We start from the raw sequence: 19,389 nt of genomic DNA, 5'->3' as shown, positions 1-19,389 counted from the left end.
GTGGATTGGTGGAGACCCAAATCTTTAGAAATGGTTTTGTAACCCTTTCTAGACTGATGAGCATCAGTAACTGTTTTTCTGAGGTCCTCAGAGATTTCTTTTGATCGTGACATGACGTGTTTCCACACACCTGTATGGTGTATACCAAACTCACAAAGTTTATCTTTATATAGGATGGAGCCTCCTAAACTCACCCCTGAAGATCTACCTAATTATTTAAACACCTGATTTGAATTATCCCCTTAATTGAGCGGATAAAACCAGGGGTTCACTTTGTCAAATACCCTGAATCTTAATTACTCATTGCTGGTCTAATTCATACATCATTTTGCTTCAAAAGACATGGAATAGGTTAACATAAACCCTATTGGATATTTAAGAAAAGGCGGCTATCAGGGTAAAACTATGGAATTTCCATAATTATCATTGGGGTTCGCAAACTTTCTCGGCACTGTACACATAGACACACACGCACACAGAGTGCCTTGCAAAAGTATTCAGACCCTCTAACAGTTTTCACATTTTTTTGTTTTAAAGCTTGCAGTCATTTCACTTTGAAGTAGGAATTAATGTGTTATATACACAACCTACTCCACACATTCAAAGCAAAAACAAAAAGTAAATATATAATTTATATGAAATAACAATGGAAAAGTGATCAATGCATAAATATTAAAACCCTTTGCTAAATTAATTCAGGTGCACAAAACAAGCTTAACGAGCCATACAGTTGAATGGCTTCTGTCTGTGCAATATTAGTGGTTCTCATGAATTCAGAATAAAACACCTGTCTCTAAGGTTCCTTGGTCAGCTAGTGAACTTCAAGCAAAGACTCAACCATGAAAATATCGAAGTCTCTGAATATCCCTGTGAGCAGAGTCTACTCAATCATCAAGAAATGGAAGGCGCATTGTGCATAGTTTAACATCCAGGAAGACAGTAAACTAATACTAACAGATGATTCAGAAAAAATCAGATCATCATAACTGCCAAAACATTATTACATAAAATCATTGTAGGTTCCCCATTGAACAAGGTCTGATTACATCACAATCAAACACCAATCCACTGAAACATACTGCATGCAGTAAAAAGATTCCAAAACAGATGGCGCTGTTGGGTACGCTTATTTAAGACATCCGTGTCTAAAAATAATACTGAAGTAACTTCATATAGCTTGGGCAGGGATAGCCGATACAAGCAATGGGTTTACTGTAGCTTGATGCTAAGATAACTCCTGTAATAGAAAAACAATGTTGACATGGTCAAAAAAAACAAAAACAAAAAAAAGCAAGCTTGTAGCTAATTGTCAAAGCAGTCTGTTTAAAGTCCAGATACAGAACGCGTACCAAAACAGCAGTTTCAGGACCTGATGCTCAACACAATACAGCTTTACCTTTTTGAACAGTTTTTCCTGTTTTTCTTTGTTTAGTGCCCGGTTGCCATTGAACTTGACTAATGATGCTTATCCAATTAGAAGGTTTAATGATCACTGCATGGATGAGATTCGTAATGAAAACATTTTTTTGGCAACTACTGCTTGCGCTCTATACAGTGCATTTCTTTATTAGGGACGTCCCAATGTGAATTTCAACACTGGTGAGCATGCTTACTGCAGAGTGTCCTCCATCTGGAGTGCCAATTGATCAACTGCTATTACATTGCCCATTAGCTGTGGGAACACTTGCAATTTCACATTGTGTACTTTGAATACAGAATGTTTCAGAATGGTGTAACAGATGTGTTTTATATAAGTGTACCGAATAAGGCTGCCACCTTTGCAAACATGTAAACTACCTGCAGTAAACTGAACAGCAATGTTTAAATGTTGGTTGGGCCTTGTCAAGAAGAAGATATATATAATAATAAAAAAAATATTTAACAGCATTACCTTTCAATTACTTTACATTTACTACAGTACACAATGCACTTTTTTTGTAAGGTAGATTACCCAAGGTTGATTATGTACAGGGTTAGGATCAATTCCTTTTATTCAATTCCATTTACAATTCCTTTTTTTTAATCAATTGTCAATTCCATTGGTACTCAAGTATTGCTTTGAGTTGGTTTCAAGCTAGAACTGGCCTATGAGAACAGAAGAGAGAACAGCTTACAACAGCACTGCAGCCCTTACTGACACACCGACTAACCAAGATGCGCTCAGCACATTCATTTGACGATGAATATCATTGGACTAACCAAGATGCACTCAGCACATTCATTTGATGATGAATATCACTGGACTAACGAAGATGCGCTCAGCACATTCATTTGATGATGAATATCATTGTACTAACCAAGATGCACTCAACACACTCATTTGATGATGAATATTCTTTTTACTGGTACTAGTTTAACATTTCCAGAAGCAGTAGTAGCGGACAGCATTCAGAAACTTAAATCTTAAAAATATATATACATACAGCTCTGGGAAAAATTAAGAGACCACTGCAAAATTATCAGTTTCTCTGGTTTTACTATTTATATATGTGTTTGGGTAAAATGAACATTTTTGTTTTATTCTGTAAACTGACAACATTTCTCCCAAATTCCAAATAAAAACATTGTCATTTAGAGCATTTATTTGCAGAAAATGACAACTGGTCAAAATAACAAAAAAGATGCAGTGTTGTCAGACCTCGAATAATGCAAAGAAAATAAGTTCATATTCATTTTTAAACACAATACTAATGTTTTAACTTAGGAAGAGTTCAGAAATCAATATTTGGTGGAATAACCCTGATTTTCAAGCACAGCTTTCATGCGTCTTGGCATGCTCTCCACCGGTCTTTCACATTGATGTTGGTTGACTTTATGCCACTCCTGGCGCAAAAATTCAAGCAGCTCGGCTTTATATTTTCTGCAAATAAATGCTCTAAATGACAATATTTTTATTTGGAATTTGGGAGAAATGTTGTCAGTAGTTTATAGAATAAAACAAATGTTCATTTTACCCAAACACATACCTATAAATAGTAAAACCAGAGAAACTGAATTTTGCAGTGGTCTCTTAATTTTTTCCAGAGCTGTATATATTATATGTGCTAAGGATTTCATTGGTCTTCCTGCGAGATTGGAATAATGATATATACGGTGGGTTTCAAAAAGCTAAACACTGGCTTGAAAAAAATCACAAGATTTTTTCATAGATAGTTGATAATTTGCTCTTTTTATAATATCATTTAATGGTTTGCCTGTAGCGAAGATATGAAGAAGTCATCCATTTAGAACATGGACAGTTTTACTTCTCAGTTTATCCTGTTGCAAAACACACACATAAAAAACAGCTGTGTCATCCATGAATGACATCATCATCACCTCTCATATCACAGCTATGCCACTTGTCTTTGTTAAAGCCAAGTTACCACACAAGACAGAAAGGTGCAACTCTGCAAAAAAATAAATAAGTAAATAAAGAGAGACATAGAAAGCTATCAAATGACTATTCCGTAAAAGGGCACATTGTCAAGCATCGAAGACACAAAAGAAATTGCAGCTGTTCATACAGTACATTTTTTCAAGACAGTAGCATTGTTATACTGACACACTAATCCTCCGATTTGCAGTAGCTGGAAGTTTTCTTTTGTTTTGTTTTTTGGAGCAGGGCGCTACAAAAAGGTTAATATTTATTAAGCCCCTAAAGTTGTATCCTTTTCTCCAAATTCAATTAGATTTACATCAAAACCCTAACCCCCCCATGCTAATTCTTTCAATGCAGCGCTGGAACTCAGGACGTGCTCTGCGGTGTTCTGTACTGCAACAGAACCACCACAAGGGGACGCTCTCCAATAACACATCCACTACAGAACTGCTACAACTGGAAGGGATGGCTTAGAGGAAATGGTACTAAATGACTGCATGGAAAAGGGCGTGTAGCAACAGTTTCAACAAGCTCCTGCCTTCCATTTATACCTGCTGGACAACATTCCTTACTGTTTCGACACACACACGCACAAACCCAGAGTTTAAGTTATGGATGAGTTAAGGGTTTGTTTTAGAAGTGCAGTTACCGTGCATGAAAGCCACTAATTAAACCAGGTCATGTTTAAGCTCATTTTGAAGAAATTATATTAAATGTACAGGCAAGTGACTGGCCACGCAAGGAATGCTGGAGCTCTCCAATCAGACCCATTTTACACAGAAAGAATTAGAAATGGAGAGCACTGGGCAGCACCCCCCCCCCCACACACACACACCTTTCCAACTCTGTCCGTGCATTTTAGCAAGTACTGTAGGCTGCACCAGCTGCTTGATTTAATTCTGAGCTCTGAAACACTTCCCATATCTTAGATGCTCCTTGGAAACGAGAATTTTTCAAATTAATAGCAGTAAAATGGAGGGAAAAAATGCACAAAAAAAGAAGAATCTTAAAATATTTGTGCTTCAGCACCAATGTAGGGAACCCATGTTGACATATGAGTGATTTGCTTTTCATTAAACAGGACTGTAAGGGATAACTTTCTGGCTCAGCGTTTTTGTAGTTCAGAAGACAGGGCTTTAGATTCAGTCATTTTCCTTTATAAAAATATATAAACTCGTTACGTACTAAATTAATTTCTTTGAAAACACAAACTGTATTTATGTAATTTGATACATTACATTGACTTAACCTTTGCAGTTAACAAAATTAGAGTAAGTTATCATAATATAGTTAGAGAAAATGTAAATAACAGGTACAGTAGATGCCAGTAAAATTCGCCAAAAAACAACAAAGTAGCCAGTCCTCAAATGAGGACAATTGCACTTAATGGGTTAAATGGGATTTCTTTAACTGCGCCAGATGTACTGTATCCTGCAGGAAGACCACAGAAACAATTTCAGCATAACTAAAAACAAAGTATAGGAATAAAGATGTAATGTAATAAATATGTTGATATGAAAAAGCAAGACCACTATTAAAACTAAATATGGGAATTTGAATTAACCAAAAATGCACAAGATCACCAGGGGAATAATCAAAGGGCAATGCCAGATTGTTTGGTTTGTCTGTAAACACAAAATAAAGGGAAGTGAAAACAAGAATTACAGAATATAGCCGTGCACTGAACATTAGGCCAATATTTTGCCTATATAGCAGAAAATGAAGGATAATATGAGGCTGCAACACTGAGTGCAGCTTAATAAAACGCAACAAGTGTCTTATGAGATTCTAGCAGTTGTAGAAGTGTTGGCTGTTGCTGATAATATTCCAAGCTCCCCTCAACAGTATAATTAAATACTGTACTCCAGGTATGGGAAAAACATACTGGGACCCACCAAACTGCAGCATATTGTTTCTGGGGATACCCTGTCCCATTTCATATAGGAGGGCATGATAATGGCCTAACTTTTAGCAAAGGATAAAACAAGTGCCAGGACTTTCTCCTAAAATTGAATTCAGCCAGGACGCCAGGGTTAACATACATCTGTCCACAATGCTGGGAGATCTGTCAATAGCCACTAAGTGCTGTAGTTACTGAAACTATCACCTAAAGAGTGGCACCTTCATACAAACGTAGTGAAACTATAAGGCAGAGGCACTGCTTCAAATTTCACAATACTTTGGCACCAACCACAGCACCTGTTCATTTGAAGGCTTCCCATCCAATACCTGAACCCAATAGCCTTAGTCGCCAAGATATGGCACAACCACAAGTAAATACACTGCAGCTACAGTACAGCATACATACTGCACATACTGTACAGTACTATTCAACTGATCTAAAGCAAAATTACGAGCCAATTAATGATGAACAAACCAACTTGGGGAAACCTTGAAAATTAGGCACTACAGAATTTCTGTTCACTCGACATTAGGAGCTGAAAAACCTGTACTGTAATAATCACAGGGTGTTTAAGTAGCTGCTTCTTGCATGGTTGCACAATATGGTATATTATGAAAAACAGATTCTAGCCAATTGGTAAAATGTAGAATTTACTTTGAACATTTCTGGTTTACTCATGCAATGATGCTATTACTGCAATGGAAAGTTCAAGAGGCTTAAACTAATGTATACTCCTTAAATTTGACACTGCTGCCACATACAGTAAAGACATTGGGTTACTTATTAGCCAGCTGTAAATGACAGCAACAGCTCTGACATAGTAAAAGAACAGCATCTCGACAAGGCAATCAAAGTAGTGACAAGACTGTCAAGTGCATCACAGCCTGATTTATCAAGAAATGTTCGTGAAGAACAATGAAGCTCAATAAACCAGGATTTAGCAGCAGTAGTTCTTCCACATGGGTGTATCAAAAGTCTCACTACGTACTTTTAAAATGAAGTACTTTACAACCTTTTGTGTCTGAATACAAATATAAAAGTGTAGTCCTCCATGTATAGGATCTCATTTCCAGCAAAACTATAGCTGAAATACGTCACCAAATGTGATTAGTTTGAAAACAAAAATCAGCCAAATACAGAATTGAACTTTTAGCACTTACTGTGAAGTACTGTAGTGGAGAACTTAAGGCTATTGTAGCCTAATCGCAGAACTGTACTGGAACTGTAGGGTCAATTTTACCATGCCTTAATGTATTAAGGCAAAAAAGAAAAACATTTACCATGTTGTTCAATCCTAAAGCATCACCTTTACTTTGCTAATTATAACTGCTGCTATGAATAAGACCCAAATAAGCTATACTTCTCCGTAAACAATGGGCTACTTTAAACCTGTGACCTGTCACTCAAAATATTAAATATACAGTAGTCAATTACTTTATGAAGAGAAGTTGCAGTCAACAAAAGCGTCCGTTCACGTGCTGTACTTCTTACTGTAAGTCAATGCCATGGATGTGTGTCAAGGTCCTTCTTTCCATTAAAATACAGAATTCTTCAGCACCGATAATTTTTTTTTTTTTAAATATGGCCTACCGGTACTTCACCTGACACAGGACAGCACTAAAACCACTACTACTAAACCACTACTAAAGACCATTACTGTTGCTTAATATGAAGAATGTTAAGTCTCTAGCGAAACACAAAAAGAGGTAACAGATTTGGAACAAAAATCAGCTGTCGTGGGTTAGGGACACAACACCGGAAGTGACTTTCTCCTCATCGTGCTTCAGCGAACCCTGCTGGCCAGGCTGACACCTGCAGGGCTGGCCTTTATCCTCTAGAGGCTGGTAGCTCGGCGACATCCGCTCTCGAGTTCCTGGTGTGTAAAAGAGGGAAGCTGGCTTGGTCGTGAGATTGGAGGACACCCACTGAACCTTCAGTTCTACTGAGCTCTGTGGGGAATTGCTGCAGGATGGGAAAAAACTATTGGACATCCCAAATTGTGAAGAAAAAAAAATGGGGGTAAAATAACCGGGCGCACAATTACACAAATAATTATAATTAAAAAAAAGTTAAATTCAGCTGTCTTTCTAAAAAACTGTCAATAAAGGCTATAGGAACCAGCCACAGCAAAAAGCTCCCAAAACACTGAGAACTTCCAACTACTGGCTGTTGGGGATTTGGAAATCTTATACCTGTGTAACTATTAAGAAGCTATAGATATCTGTGAGAAAATGCAATTCAGAAATTGTGCAGAATGACAAACATGCATTTCACTGTGTTTTATATACAACAGAATGTAATATTTAAGAGGTTAATACAGTACTACTTTCTGTGGGCATCACATTATGACAGAATCCCAACAGCAAAACAGATAATCAGCAACTATTGCTTTCTTAGTACAGGTACAGTTCAAAGTAATACCTTATAAACATCAATGTAATGTAAATGAGCTGTAAAACAAACTGAAGATTGTTTTCTTTTATTTAAAATCAAATGAGATCAGTAAGAACCATATACCATAAAAAGGTACAAACACAATGGAATTATATTAACACTTCAGCAGATTAAAGGCCTTTTTAAAAAGACAACTTTACATAGCAAGATGTGCCTGATATTTAAAGCACACCTTCATTCTCCTTTTCAGTTACTACACAGCACCTGTAAGCGAATGTAAATGACAATGGAAAGCTCAGAGAAGGAATGACCCCATCATACAGTATTTTAATACTTACATGGAATTGTGAACATTCTCTGCTGCAGTAGCAGACAGCCGATAGATTCCCAGCTAATGAGTTATCCAGTCTTAAGATATAAAGCATGATTGGTTCCGGCTAATTTAAAACTAGCTGATGAGTGTCCACTGGTGTTGCACATAACAAATGTATTTTACACTACTGCCAAACCTACTGTATTGTGGTAAAATCAATACCAAAGTAGACAGAGGTAATTTTATATGCAGGATTATTAACGGGATTATCATTGAACTGCTTAGTTTATCCTTTGGGACAGCTATAGTATCAGATGTGGTACAGTATCTAATCTAAATGAAAGGTTTTAAATCTTTTCATAAGCAACAGCACCAAGAGTCCAGCAGAGCCACTACAGTGGGCTTCATGCAACTTCAGTGAACTGCTTCTTGAGCTGCAACAGTACCAAGCTCAGCAGTTTGTAAAGACGAACTGAAAAGGGGTAGCCGTCTCCTTTGAGAATTGCATTCTTTACAGTACCCTGCTTAATGCCTTCAACAATGCATTATTGAAAAAAATTATGATTTTATTCTACAAGTCTTTCATATATTGGGCTACCATTTGTAGAATCAATGCCTCAGAGAGAGAAGAAAGGCAATTTGGAGTAAATGTACCAGATCAGTTTCATTCTATCCAAAATGACAATCATTCCTCTTGTCCTGAGCAAACGGAAATTAGAGTTGCCTAAGTGGCAGTGGATGCTGCAGTGGATAAGGGGCAGACAATTAAAGGATGCTAGCAATAGGGTTGAGGCTGTTGATAAACTCAGACATACACTCTTGGTACAGTAGAACAAAGGCGATTTAGAGTTAGCAGACGAAAGCCCGAACAAGAAAAGGTTGCATTTGAGAAGTCACAGAAACATTTATGTCATCTATTCAGAGCCAGTGCAAGTACAGGTGGTCATTTCAGTCAGTCATTTGGATTGGAAAGTCTTGGCAGGGCCATTTTTCCCATCAGTGCTCAAGTACCTCACTCCGACAGGTATTCTGCAGAGAAGCTCTCAACAGCGTCAAAGCAAGGCAATAAATAAATAAACACACACCAATCCATAGTTTTAAGAAATAATGATTATGAAGTACAATAAGATTGCGCTAGCTTACTGTGGTTCATGTGGTTAAAACTTCAGGAAATCACATAAAAAAAAACAAAAACAAAAAAAAAAAACACTACTAAAAACACATCTGATTTCAAGAAGATACAGATCTGCCTTGTGGTAAAAGATTGATGACTTACTGCTCTTTCTTAGTACCAAAGGTTAAATATCCAGTAGTTTCAGCAGGCTAAATGGAATGATGCGCCAAAAGACTAAGTGAATTGTACGATAACTGTGCCATATTAGAATTACCACACATTGCTCAATGACCTTGTAAACAAAAACACAAAAAACTAAAAGCATGATTACTTGTACTGCAATAATTATATAAATACTGTATCTGATTACATTGCACATACCTGTGAGCAACTGGATTGGCTTTACCGTAACTAAGGTCTATTCTTCACTTGTTAATTTGGAAGGCTCTGGCGTGTACAGCATTGCTGAACCACTGCAAATAATGACGGATCAGAAATACCCCGAGACCTAAAAATCACAACCTACCTCACATGAAGTGTAACACACACAAGAAATAACCCCGAAAAAATTGCAATACAGCACAGCGGCTTGGTGTTTTACAGGATGTAAAGATAATGACATTGTTCACTATGGTTTAAAATAAAACAACCAACAGCATTATGAAAAAAAAAACATTCACTGCTTGTGTGTACAGATGTGACACAAAGCCATGTTCTCCCATGTAATATAAATAACCAGACACTGCTGTCAATTGTGCTCAAGAATGTCTTGAGCACATATACAGTATCTTGAATATGTCTCTAGAGCAGGAAAATATGTGTTTCTCCACATATGACAAGAACAAGTTTAGTTTTTAATAAAAATCAGCTGGAAATGTACAAATCACACTAGCTTTCAATGACCACAAAAGGTCTATTTTTCAAGTGAGAAGTTGAAACAAGGTACAGAAAGTCCCTTTTAAGGTCAGTTGAGTCTCAAAATTAAAAACAACTCATACCACAGGTATCTGGAAGATACAACACTCTTACGATGTAGAAGTGTTGCCATAACATTCTAGAGTTTTTGGTAATCATTGAATTCTAATTGTGTTGGGAAGTGCTTGTAAATGAAAGCATGTAAAATGTCTGTATAGAAGGGTGATCTATAAAATGAAAGCCTGGGACTACTGCAATGTGTAGAGAAGACCCAGGTCAATAATTCGATACAATTCTTTGGTGGTGTTGCCAGGTTCTTTATAATAAAGACTCGGGTTAGGTTTGCAACACAAATGCTGACAGACTAAGAATTTCATATCAATATTTCTGCATAAGGATTAAAAACTTAAACCAAGCCCTATCAAGAGAGGTGTCAGACACTAGCTGGAAGTGTGAATAGAGTCTTGCACAAAACAACTTGTCTGGGTAGTTTCCTAGTGCAGTAGCCGTACAAGTAAAAATTAAATATATTCAGCAGACTCTGTACAATAGATATGACAATACCCTACAATTGTCATAAAGTCCAGTATACAGTAGATAGGACAATACCTTACATTTCGCATAAAGTCTAGTGTATAGTAGATATGACAATACCCTATATTTCTCCTAAAGTCCAGTCCTGTATACAATAGAAAGGACAAGACCCTACATTTCACATGCAGTCCATTGAGAGAGCACAGACAGACGGATACTTTGATTCTAAACATTTTTTTCAGTTTCAAATTTAGTAAGTTTGTTTTTAAAGCAGCTGTGCTGTAGATCATAAATGGAGGTTTCCCACCAGTACTGCTTCCCAGAAACAAGTTCCACTTTCCCCCTTCAAAACAAAACAATTGATGATAAATATACATGCTCAGTGGTGCTGGATCATCAACACTGTAGAGCTACGCATCCACACGCACAGCAGCAAGGTTACAAATGTAGACAAAATAGTCTGGTTTCATGGTTAGGCTCTCGGAATATTTTTAAATCAGACTACCACCAGCTTTTTAAAAAGTGACACTTTCAGATTCGATTTGTATACAAGTTAAAGAAGTAAAGAAAATGCACCAAAGTATTGCTGATCTGGTGCTGAATTCAAAACAGGTTCAGACTATATTGCTGGTGGGTGAATGCCAGACGCAAAAAACTGCAAGGTTTGAATCATACAGTAAATATTCGAATGACAACATGGTTTGAAATGAGGGATAAAAATGTGAACCATGTTCATATTCAGATCAAACAATACATACTGTAATGTGAAAACAAATTAACTTTTCCAAATGTTAACACTGTAAAACGGTTTGTAAACTAATCTGGCGAGTTACAGGTTTTTCAAACTTTACTTTAGATATACTGTACTGTGGTATTTCTCCAAGTGCCATTGGTTTCAGCCTGCCTCACCCAAACCCTGGTTCTTACTGTAACCAACAAACTCATTTGTCTGCTGTGGCTTTCAACAGACTCTTCTGTCTATTGGGCAAGCCACCGCCTCAATATTGTATGACAGACTGCACTGCACAGTATTTACCATAGGAAAAAAAGCTATGGAGGTCTTGCTGGTTTACTGCTGCTGTAGCAAAGTGCACTGTAGGCCTAAACCCTTCAGCATTGCAAATACCCAAGTGCTTTAACTAAAAATAAAAATAAAAATCACTGAAAAAACAATCTATAAAATCAGCAGCTAGGGAAATCAATTACAGATCTTGAAAAATGATTTCCAGTGCTTTTGGCCTTGTATTAAAAAAAGGAATCTGAAGTGCAATGAAAAACCTAGGCTTAGCCTCAACGCTCCTATTCAGATTATCTAGGGCATACTGTAAGGGGGCGTGATTTACTGTACACAAAGCATGGTGATGGTCAGTATTGGGGCACTAAATCAGAGAGGCTGGAAGAGCTATCGGTTATATTCTCGGTGAGGGTATACTGCATCTATACGTTATGTAGTGTAATTAGCATGGTTCAAGCTGTTAATTCCACAAACTCCTACAATACCCTGGAGAAAAGCCTAGTCGCTCTGATCCCACAAATGGTTTCCAACTGTAACCCATGGGCTAAAGAGCCCTTTTCATTTTTTTATTATTAGGGATGGCTGTTAAAAACAGTACATCTGGGACCATGCACTTGCTGTTACTGTTAAATGTTTCCATGTTATGCAAACTAGATATAGATTAGTATTTATTACTACTAACTTTTGATATTTGTGTGTTTATTTCCGACCTCCAAGCCCATATCCGAGACATCAATTTAATTTTCCACAACAACCTATTAAATAGCAGAGCGACTGATCAGAGTGATGTCATATTTTAAATAGAAGAATGACAAGGGAGAGTCATACAGCAAGAGCATATGCAGAGCTCCAGAACAAACCAACCTGGAGATCAGTGGGGCCCATTTACTTCAGTCCATTCCATTCCGGGTTTATATACATTTGAAATAACACATAATAGGCTGAATAAACATTTAATACCTGGCATTAAAGACATTAGTGGAACAAGAAGGGTATTGCTCAAGAATACAGTAGGCCCACTACACTACCATTCAGGAAAGAACATTCTATACTGATAAATCAAATCAGAACAGCTATTGGATAGTGTAATCACATACATTATATGAAAATTGCAATTATCTTACCTTTATTTAACCATACAGTGTGAACACATTTTTTTTAATTTACTTACTAGATATCATTTTGGAACAACGGAATGACAGGGCAAACCCAGGTATCTGTTGAAAATCACACTGGATTACAAAGAACACGCAGAGCTTGACAACACAAGGTAATTGTCTGAATACAGCTCTTTAATTTTGTACTGGTTATACAAAAACAGAATACTGCAAAAACATTCATCAAATGAATGGCCAGTAAGCAACCCAGTTTGGAGGCTCATCAGATATTCAGCAATTCCTGTAGTGGAATAACCAAATGAACATTCAGGGAGTGCCCCCTATTTACTGTAGATGCACCCACATTGAGAAGTATTTTACAAATGAGCTTGCGTTGATGTTCCAGTAAAGACAGAAGCCCAAAGGTACAGTATGTCTTCAAGTGTCTAGGTTTTACTCCTAAACAACAGCTGCTTAGCACAATCAAGAACAAGATGTCCAGTCACTCTAACATATGTTCAGCAAATAATGGTGTAAATCCATATATCTATTTTTCCACTGGCACAATAAAACTTGCACACCCATTTCCCATTATATTACAGCTACACTATATTACACCTCTTTGAAATATCTGACGTGTTTATATTAGGATGTTTCTATTTGTGTGAGAGGTAGGAGACGTATGAAGGTCAAGCATCTCATACATTTCACCACCAAGCAGGTAAAATTTTAAAAAATCCAGTCATTGCAAAAGACCATAGCACATAAACCTGTTAGCAGGATATTAGCAGCTGAGACGGCAAGAATTAGCTGGAAGCTTTGTGGTGATGAAGCAATGACCAATAATCTGGTACCAGGCCATCCATTTCAGTAAACACCCCACTCCCCCCCACCCCCTTTCAGTATTGGGGCACTAAATCAGAGAGGCTGGAAGAGCTATCGGTTATATTCTCGGCGAGGGTATACTGCATCTATACGTTATGTAGTGTAATTAGCATGGTTCAAGCTGTTAATTCCACAAACTCCTACAATACCCTGGAGAAAAGCCTAGTCGCTCTGATCCCACAAATGGTTTCCGACTGTAACCCATGGGCTAAAGAGCCCTTTTCATTTTTTTATTATTAGGGATGGCTGTTAAAAACAGTACATCTGGGACCATGCACTTGCTGTTACTGTTAAATGGTTCCATGTTATGCAAACTAGATATAGATTAGTATTTATTACTACTAACTTTTGATATTTGTGTGTTTATTTCCGACCTCCAAGCCGATATCCGAGACATCAATTTAATTTTCCACAACAACCTATTTACAGCAGCAGGACTGAATTATATTTCCCCGATCAGCATTCAGGGGATCAGCTTCACTATAACCCTCTGTTGAACAGTTCCCTTGCTGCAAAGTTCTAATACAAATACAATTGCAGATAGAATTGTGCCACCCCTGCTCCGAGCTATTCATACTGAGACTGGAACTGAATAAAGTGCCTCCGCTGCCATCCAAACATTCTTTTGTTTTGATTGTTTCTTTAAAAGGAGAATGCTACTTTTAGACACAAACTTAGACAAAAGTACACCAGAACTGAAAAACATGTCGTACGCAAATAAGGAACACAAAATAACTTGCGATCTGCCTCTGCAACTTCTACTGTCAACAGCGCAAAGCATGCTGGCAGTTACATTTTCATTCCAACACAGCCCTTTCAGTTTCTCTATTCCCTTTAAAGTTTCTCTATTCTACTGGAGGTACTGTATGGTACACCCCGCAAAGTACTGCTTTCATTCACAATGCATGGTGGAGTATCTGAAATAAAAAGTCTTACCTGGGGCATCGCATAAGTGTATTTCATAAGCTTCTTTCCAACAGGTTCAGCACTATATAAGAAGGGCCAGACAGCTTTCTGAAATGAACTTACTTTAAAAAAAGTTAGTTCTAATAGCTACAGTTCTATAGCACCGCCCAAAAGTCTTTTAATAAGCAGAAGTGCAGTGCCAGCGTACAGTCCTGTGCAGATCTCACAGTTGGGATATAGGTCATTTATAATTAGAATGTGCTTAGCAGAACTGGGTCATCAAATGTGCTCATCAGGTGCAGCAGCACATCATGGACTACATATGTGAAAATACAATTTATTGATCTTCTGACAACCTTACTTCACATCAGGCCATGTTTAGGGTCCACAGTACACTTCAAATCAGGCTCTCTTTATATAGCTCCACTAAATACATTAAAAAAAAAATTTGATGTTGGACAGATGGATAGATTTAGAAATGCACGGTCTATAATAAAGAGCAACAGGTTGTTAAATTGTTCTTCAGCCCCTCCTCCTCATTCCAGTCAACCCCCTTTGTGTCCTCTGTGTGACCTGTGAATGGATCCATACAGAGCTGCTTCTGTAGGAGCAATGTCATTCTCATGGGGCATATCCTGCTGCGCAGACACAATAACGCCTTTGTTGTGGAACTCGGCACGTAACAAAATCAATACCAGGGCATCTCCCAAAGTCACTCGCACATCATATATAAAAACTTCCTAAAGGTAACCTTGCAGAGCCCGTTTCTGCCTGTGTGGCAGTATGCACAGTACGGCTGTATATCGCTTATAGAACTCGCCAACAAACAAAACAAATTAAAAAAAAGAGCTTGAGCACCACTTTTAATAGGTTTTGAGGGGCTTCATAAAAGGCTCATGCTGAATCTTGGCAGAATGCAGCGAACGCTATCTAATTGAAGTTGGCCAGCCTGTGAAGATTCAAATAACACAAAGCTGTAATTAAGAGCAGCCACATCCAGTTTCTTGACAGTTTGTTTGTTTTCTCTACTCAGTGTTTGTGCCGCAGTTGTGCGCATACACTGGAGATGCAGGGGGGCTTGCTGTAGTGCGCCAATCAGACTCTTGCTAAAAATTCTGAGAAGACTTGTTTCCTGGAAAATTACATTTTCCTAAAAATAAAAAATTAAAAAATCAACACAAATCAGTTCCTTTTGACTATGATCCCCTAAAGAACAGCAGTGTGTGTCTGGTTGTAGGCTATGTGCAATCCAGAACAGATTATATCAGAAGTAATCTAAGGAACTAGTCACAAACCTCAACTACTGTAATTGAGGCAGTTTCGTACCCCACTATGCAGAAATGAATGAAACTTTCAACTTTAGGTAACTTGAATGTCTGGCAATTGCATGTTACTGTACAACGCAATACAAAGATTTGGCTCTTATGTAAATATGTATGTGAAACAGCAAAGGCGTCATACAGTATCAGTTACAAACACTGGCATATTGCACAATGGAAAGTTAATGTTGTCAAAAACTGCACGAGACAGTGTACAATTACTCCAATTAGAAAGGTCACCACAACTATGCTGAGCACCAACAAATATCCCAGCTGGTGGAAAAAAAAGGAAGCTTTATGATCCAAAAAGTCTTTAATCTCCCTCTTTTATCGGTCATGCTGTCCTCAAGCGCTGCTCATTGAAAGCACCAAGTCACAAAACGGAGAATGCTTTCTGCCAGGATACAATGCCTTTGTCTCACAGGATGCGGGAACCCAAATATTTACTCAGCAATTTCACTTGCAGTAACAGTACAGGAAGATATACAATGTACTGCATACTGTGTGCTACTGACTGGCAACAAATGGGGTGTGAAGATGTACATACAAGACAAGAACGCAGAGGCGGTTGTCTGAGAGAAATTATTCAATCACCAACCTTAAAAGCTCAAAAAAACACAGAGAAATTGTGCCTAGTTTCAGTTAAGTTCAGTCACGTTTGATCAAACAGGTGATCATTCAAACACCACTACTAGGTGTTGTCATGCGTGCCATGTTGCTAGTGTGCTGCTGTAACTCTGTCTCGAGTCAGACTGTGAAAAAGCATGAAAAAACATATCTTTATCTAGTATGAAGTCTGATGAGAGCTGGCATTTGCAGACCTGTGCCTCGAATGGCCCAAATACCAAAAACGCCATTGCAAGAGATACACCTGATATTTTAAGCACTATTTATTCAAATGGTGTGTTTTATGCAGTGCCTGTATGTATTTATTAATGTCGTACTGTCAAATTCGGATAATCTAGATACTCCAGAGCACGGGGGTCAAACTCCGTTCCTGGAGTGGGACGCTGTGTCTTCTGGCGTTCATGCCACCTGGGCTCTCAATTACCTAATTGGTCTAATTATTTGATTCGCTGGACAAGTGTAACACTTCTCTCCATGCCTCAATGTTTTACAGGTCATGTACCTTGAATCAAGCACATTTTTTAAAAATCACCAACCGTAAAAGACATTGAAAAAAATATTAACATAAAATAATTAGATCAATTAAGTTAATTGAGAACTTAATGAAAACCAGAAGATCCCGAGGCCCTCAAGGACTGGAGTCTGACACCCCTGCTCTATAGTGTAAAAGGTTATAATCATTTAACTGAATTACCCTTGTGGACAGTATATTGTACCACGGATTACTTTGTGTTCTAAAAACTAAAAGCGTAAAACCTTAAGTTCGAGCACACACAAAAAAAGGAGCCTTTTCATCCTGTTACTGTTACACTTTTGAGATGCAAGCGAGAAACATGCCACACATATGTTTTAAAGCGAAGAAATAATGGTACTCTACATTTATACAAAAATACATGTAATACAGGTAATGTGAGCATGACCCTGGCATCAAGGCTGAACTAAGAACATGTGAAACTGGTCACATGCCTTTCCTGTGCTGGACTGTTCTTAGATGGCAGACACACCGCCTATGAAAACACATGTACCTCAGCTGATCCGTCTGGCATCGGCACCGAGAAGCAGAGGATTTCCGTAAGGGTAGTAATAGAGAAACAGCACACCATCTATTTTACTCGGAGATCAGACATTCTGTGTGCAAAGGGCACCGCACTCTTAGTACAACTGGGACAAAGAGCACAGTCTGGCATTTAAAAAAAAAAACAAAAAAAAAAACACACCTCTAGAAAATAAAAATTCATAGCTGTATTAAATAGCTGGATTTAATATTTCAACCCACACCCAAATATACAGATCTGAGACCTTCCATTGCCCTTGAAAACTCTAAAGACACAGCAGCCACATTAATATGCATACTAATTTAATTAGGAAACTTCTGATGGACAAAAAGGAGGACTTTTTGTAATACAATTCAAGCATGGATGAACTGCTCAAGATGGGTGGCTGCTTAAAGTGCCTTGCTATTTACTTCCAACGGGGGGTGTGGGGGTCAATTCTGAAGTTCACTGGCTGAGTGAAGGGAAATGCAACAGGGCAATGGATGTTTTATACTAGTCTATAGGATACCAGTAATAAATCAAATACATCGTGCTGATACATTGTACACATTGTTGTATGACACGAAGATAATGAAATATTTTACCATATTTTCTTTTTAGCCCACTTAGTCTACAATTAGCCCAAAATAGATCATAGTGCCACATTACATGTTACAGGAAATAGCCTACCGCAAACACTTTATAGATATAAAAACATTTTAGAATTTACAGACACTTTGTAAAACACATCTATTGTTTACATACCCCTTAGAAATCGTGTTCTTGATTTTAGCGATGTGGGCTGCTTATACCTGTTCTTCTGTTTATTTTCTTCTATTTTGTGTCAATGTAACAACCATCACTTAAATTGTTGCAAAATACTGAAGGCGCTGTGATTAATTGGAATAAACTCCAGGGGCTGGTTGCACAAAACACCTGAAGTATTAAATTTAAGCATACCACATAAGGATACATTTCCCCTTAACTGGGGTATTGACTAATGTGTTGATCTCCTTATCTTCTGAGTGAGTGAGATAGGTATGTATATGTAAGTGAGACAGCATCTCCTGGAATCCACAAATGTGTCTGATCAAAACCTTGTCACATACAAAGCGGACTCTAATAATGTGGCAATGAAATGTAACAACGTAAAATTGTTAGCTAGGTTTTACATTTGAGCGACATACTATATCCTAAATTGTAAAACTATTTTTTGCAATGGTACAAAAATAGGCTACACATTTAAAAAATGGACCTATTCTTTAATGGAAAAAGTATCCTAATATTAAAATCTTTAATTAAATCTTGTATTGTTATTTCATTTATAATACACACAGTACATGGTGCTGTAGATTTTTTGACTGGAATGTAAAAGCAGGAAGGAGGAACATCGTGTGTCAATATAGATAATGTTTGCGATGTTTCTGTATTGGGCTACAGCTGTGGATGGAACAGAGGGATGTAACACCGGAAGAAAAGTGTATCAAGTTGCCTAAATCATTATTAAAAGTAAGCGGCAACGAAACACATAGAAGGAAGTTGATGTTCTTTGTTTGTGCAGGTTTTCTGCAGGCTAAAGAACAAGAAACGTACTTGCTTTGTTTCTGTTTCCCAATATATTAATATGCGATTATTATTTTTAGTAGTAGTAATCACAATAATCATCATCATCATATGCTCCGGGCGACTCCGAACGGGTTTTAGGACAACCCCCACACACGGTTTTGTATTTCTGTAAAATGACGCTTCTTTGTTTTAATAATGTAGACCAATAATAATCACATTATCTCTAACAAGCCGGTGGTAGTCCCTGAACGGTTTCCTTTTTTTAGTGTGTGGTGTACCCATGCTCATTTGTGTTTTATTTATTTTATTTCGTCTCCACAAAAAGAGAGTCTTTTCTTTTCATGACTAGCTACATCTTTTTTTGTATTTGTACTGTATTCACGTTGTTCGCTTCGCTCCCGGTGTG

The 19,389-nt window shown here is 37.6% G+C and overlaps 1 protein-coding gene across 15 annotated transcripts in view; it reads right to left on the bottom strand.

Annotated features, from left to right (window-relative positions):
- LOC121314095 (rho GTPase-activating protein 12-like) overlaps positions 1-19,389 on the bottom strand; it is a 67,782-nt gene that overhangs the window by 33,497 nt on the left and 14,896 nt on the right. The window contains exon 1 of one of the 15 annotated variants that reach the window (XM_041246985.1): positions 14,468-14,618. The exons of the other annotated variants lie outside the window; for them this stretch is intronic. Within the exon in view, the coding sequence (XP_041102919.1) occupies positions 14,468-14,494 (27 nt within the window). The 5' untranslated portion in view covers positions 14,495-14,618. Of the gene's footprint in view, positions 1-14,467; positions 14,619-19,389 lie in introns of those variants that run through there. 15 annotated transcript variants of the gene reach the window in all.

Source organism: Polyodon spathula, chromosome 4, assembly GCF_017654505.1.
Source record: "Polyodon spathula isolate WHYD16114869_AA chromosome 4, ASM1765450v1, whole genome shotgun sequence".
Classification (NCBI taxonomy): domain Eukaryota; kingdom Metazoa; phylum Chordata; class Actinopteri; order Acipenseriformes; family Polyodontidae; genus Polyodon; species Polyodon spathula.
This window is presented reverse-complemented; position numbering and strand designations above follow the sequence as displayed.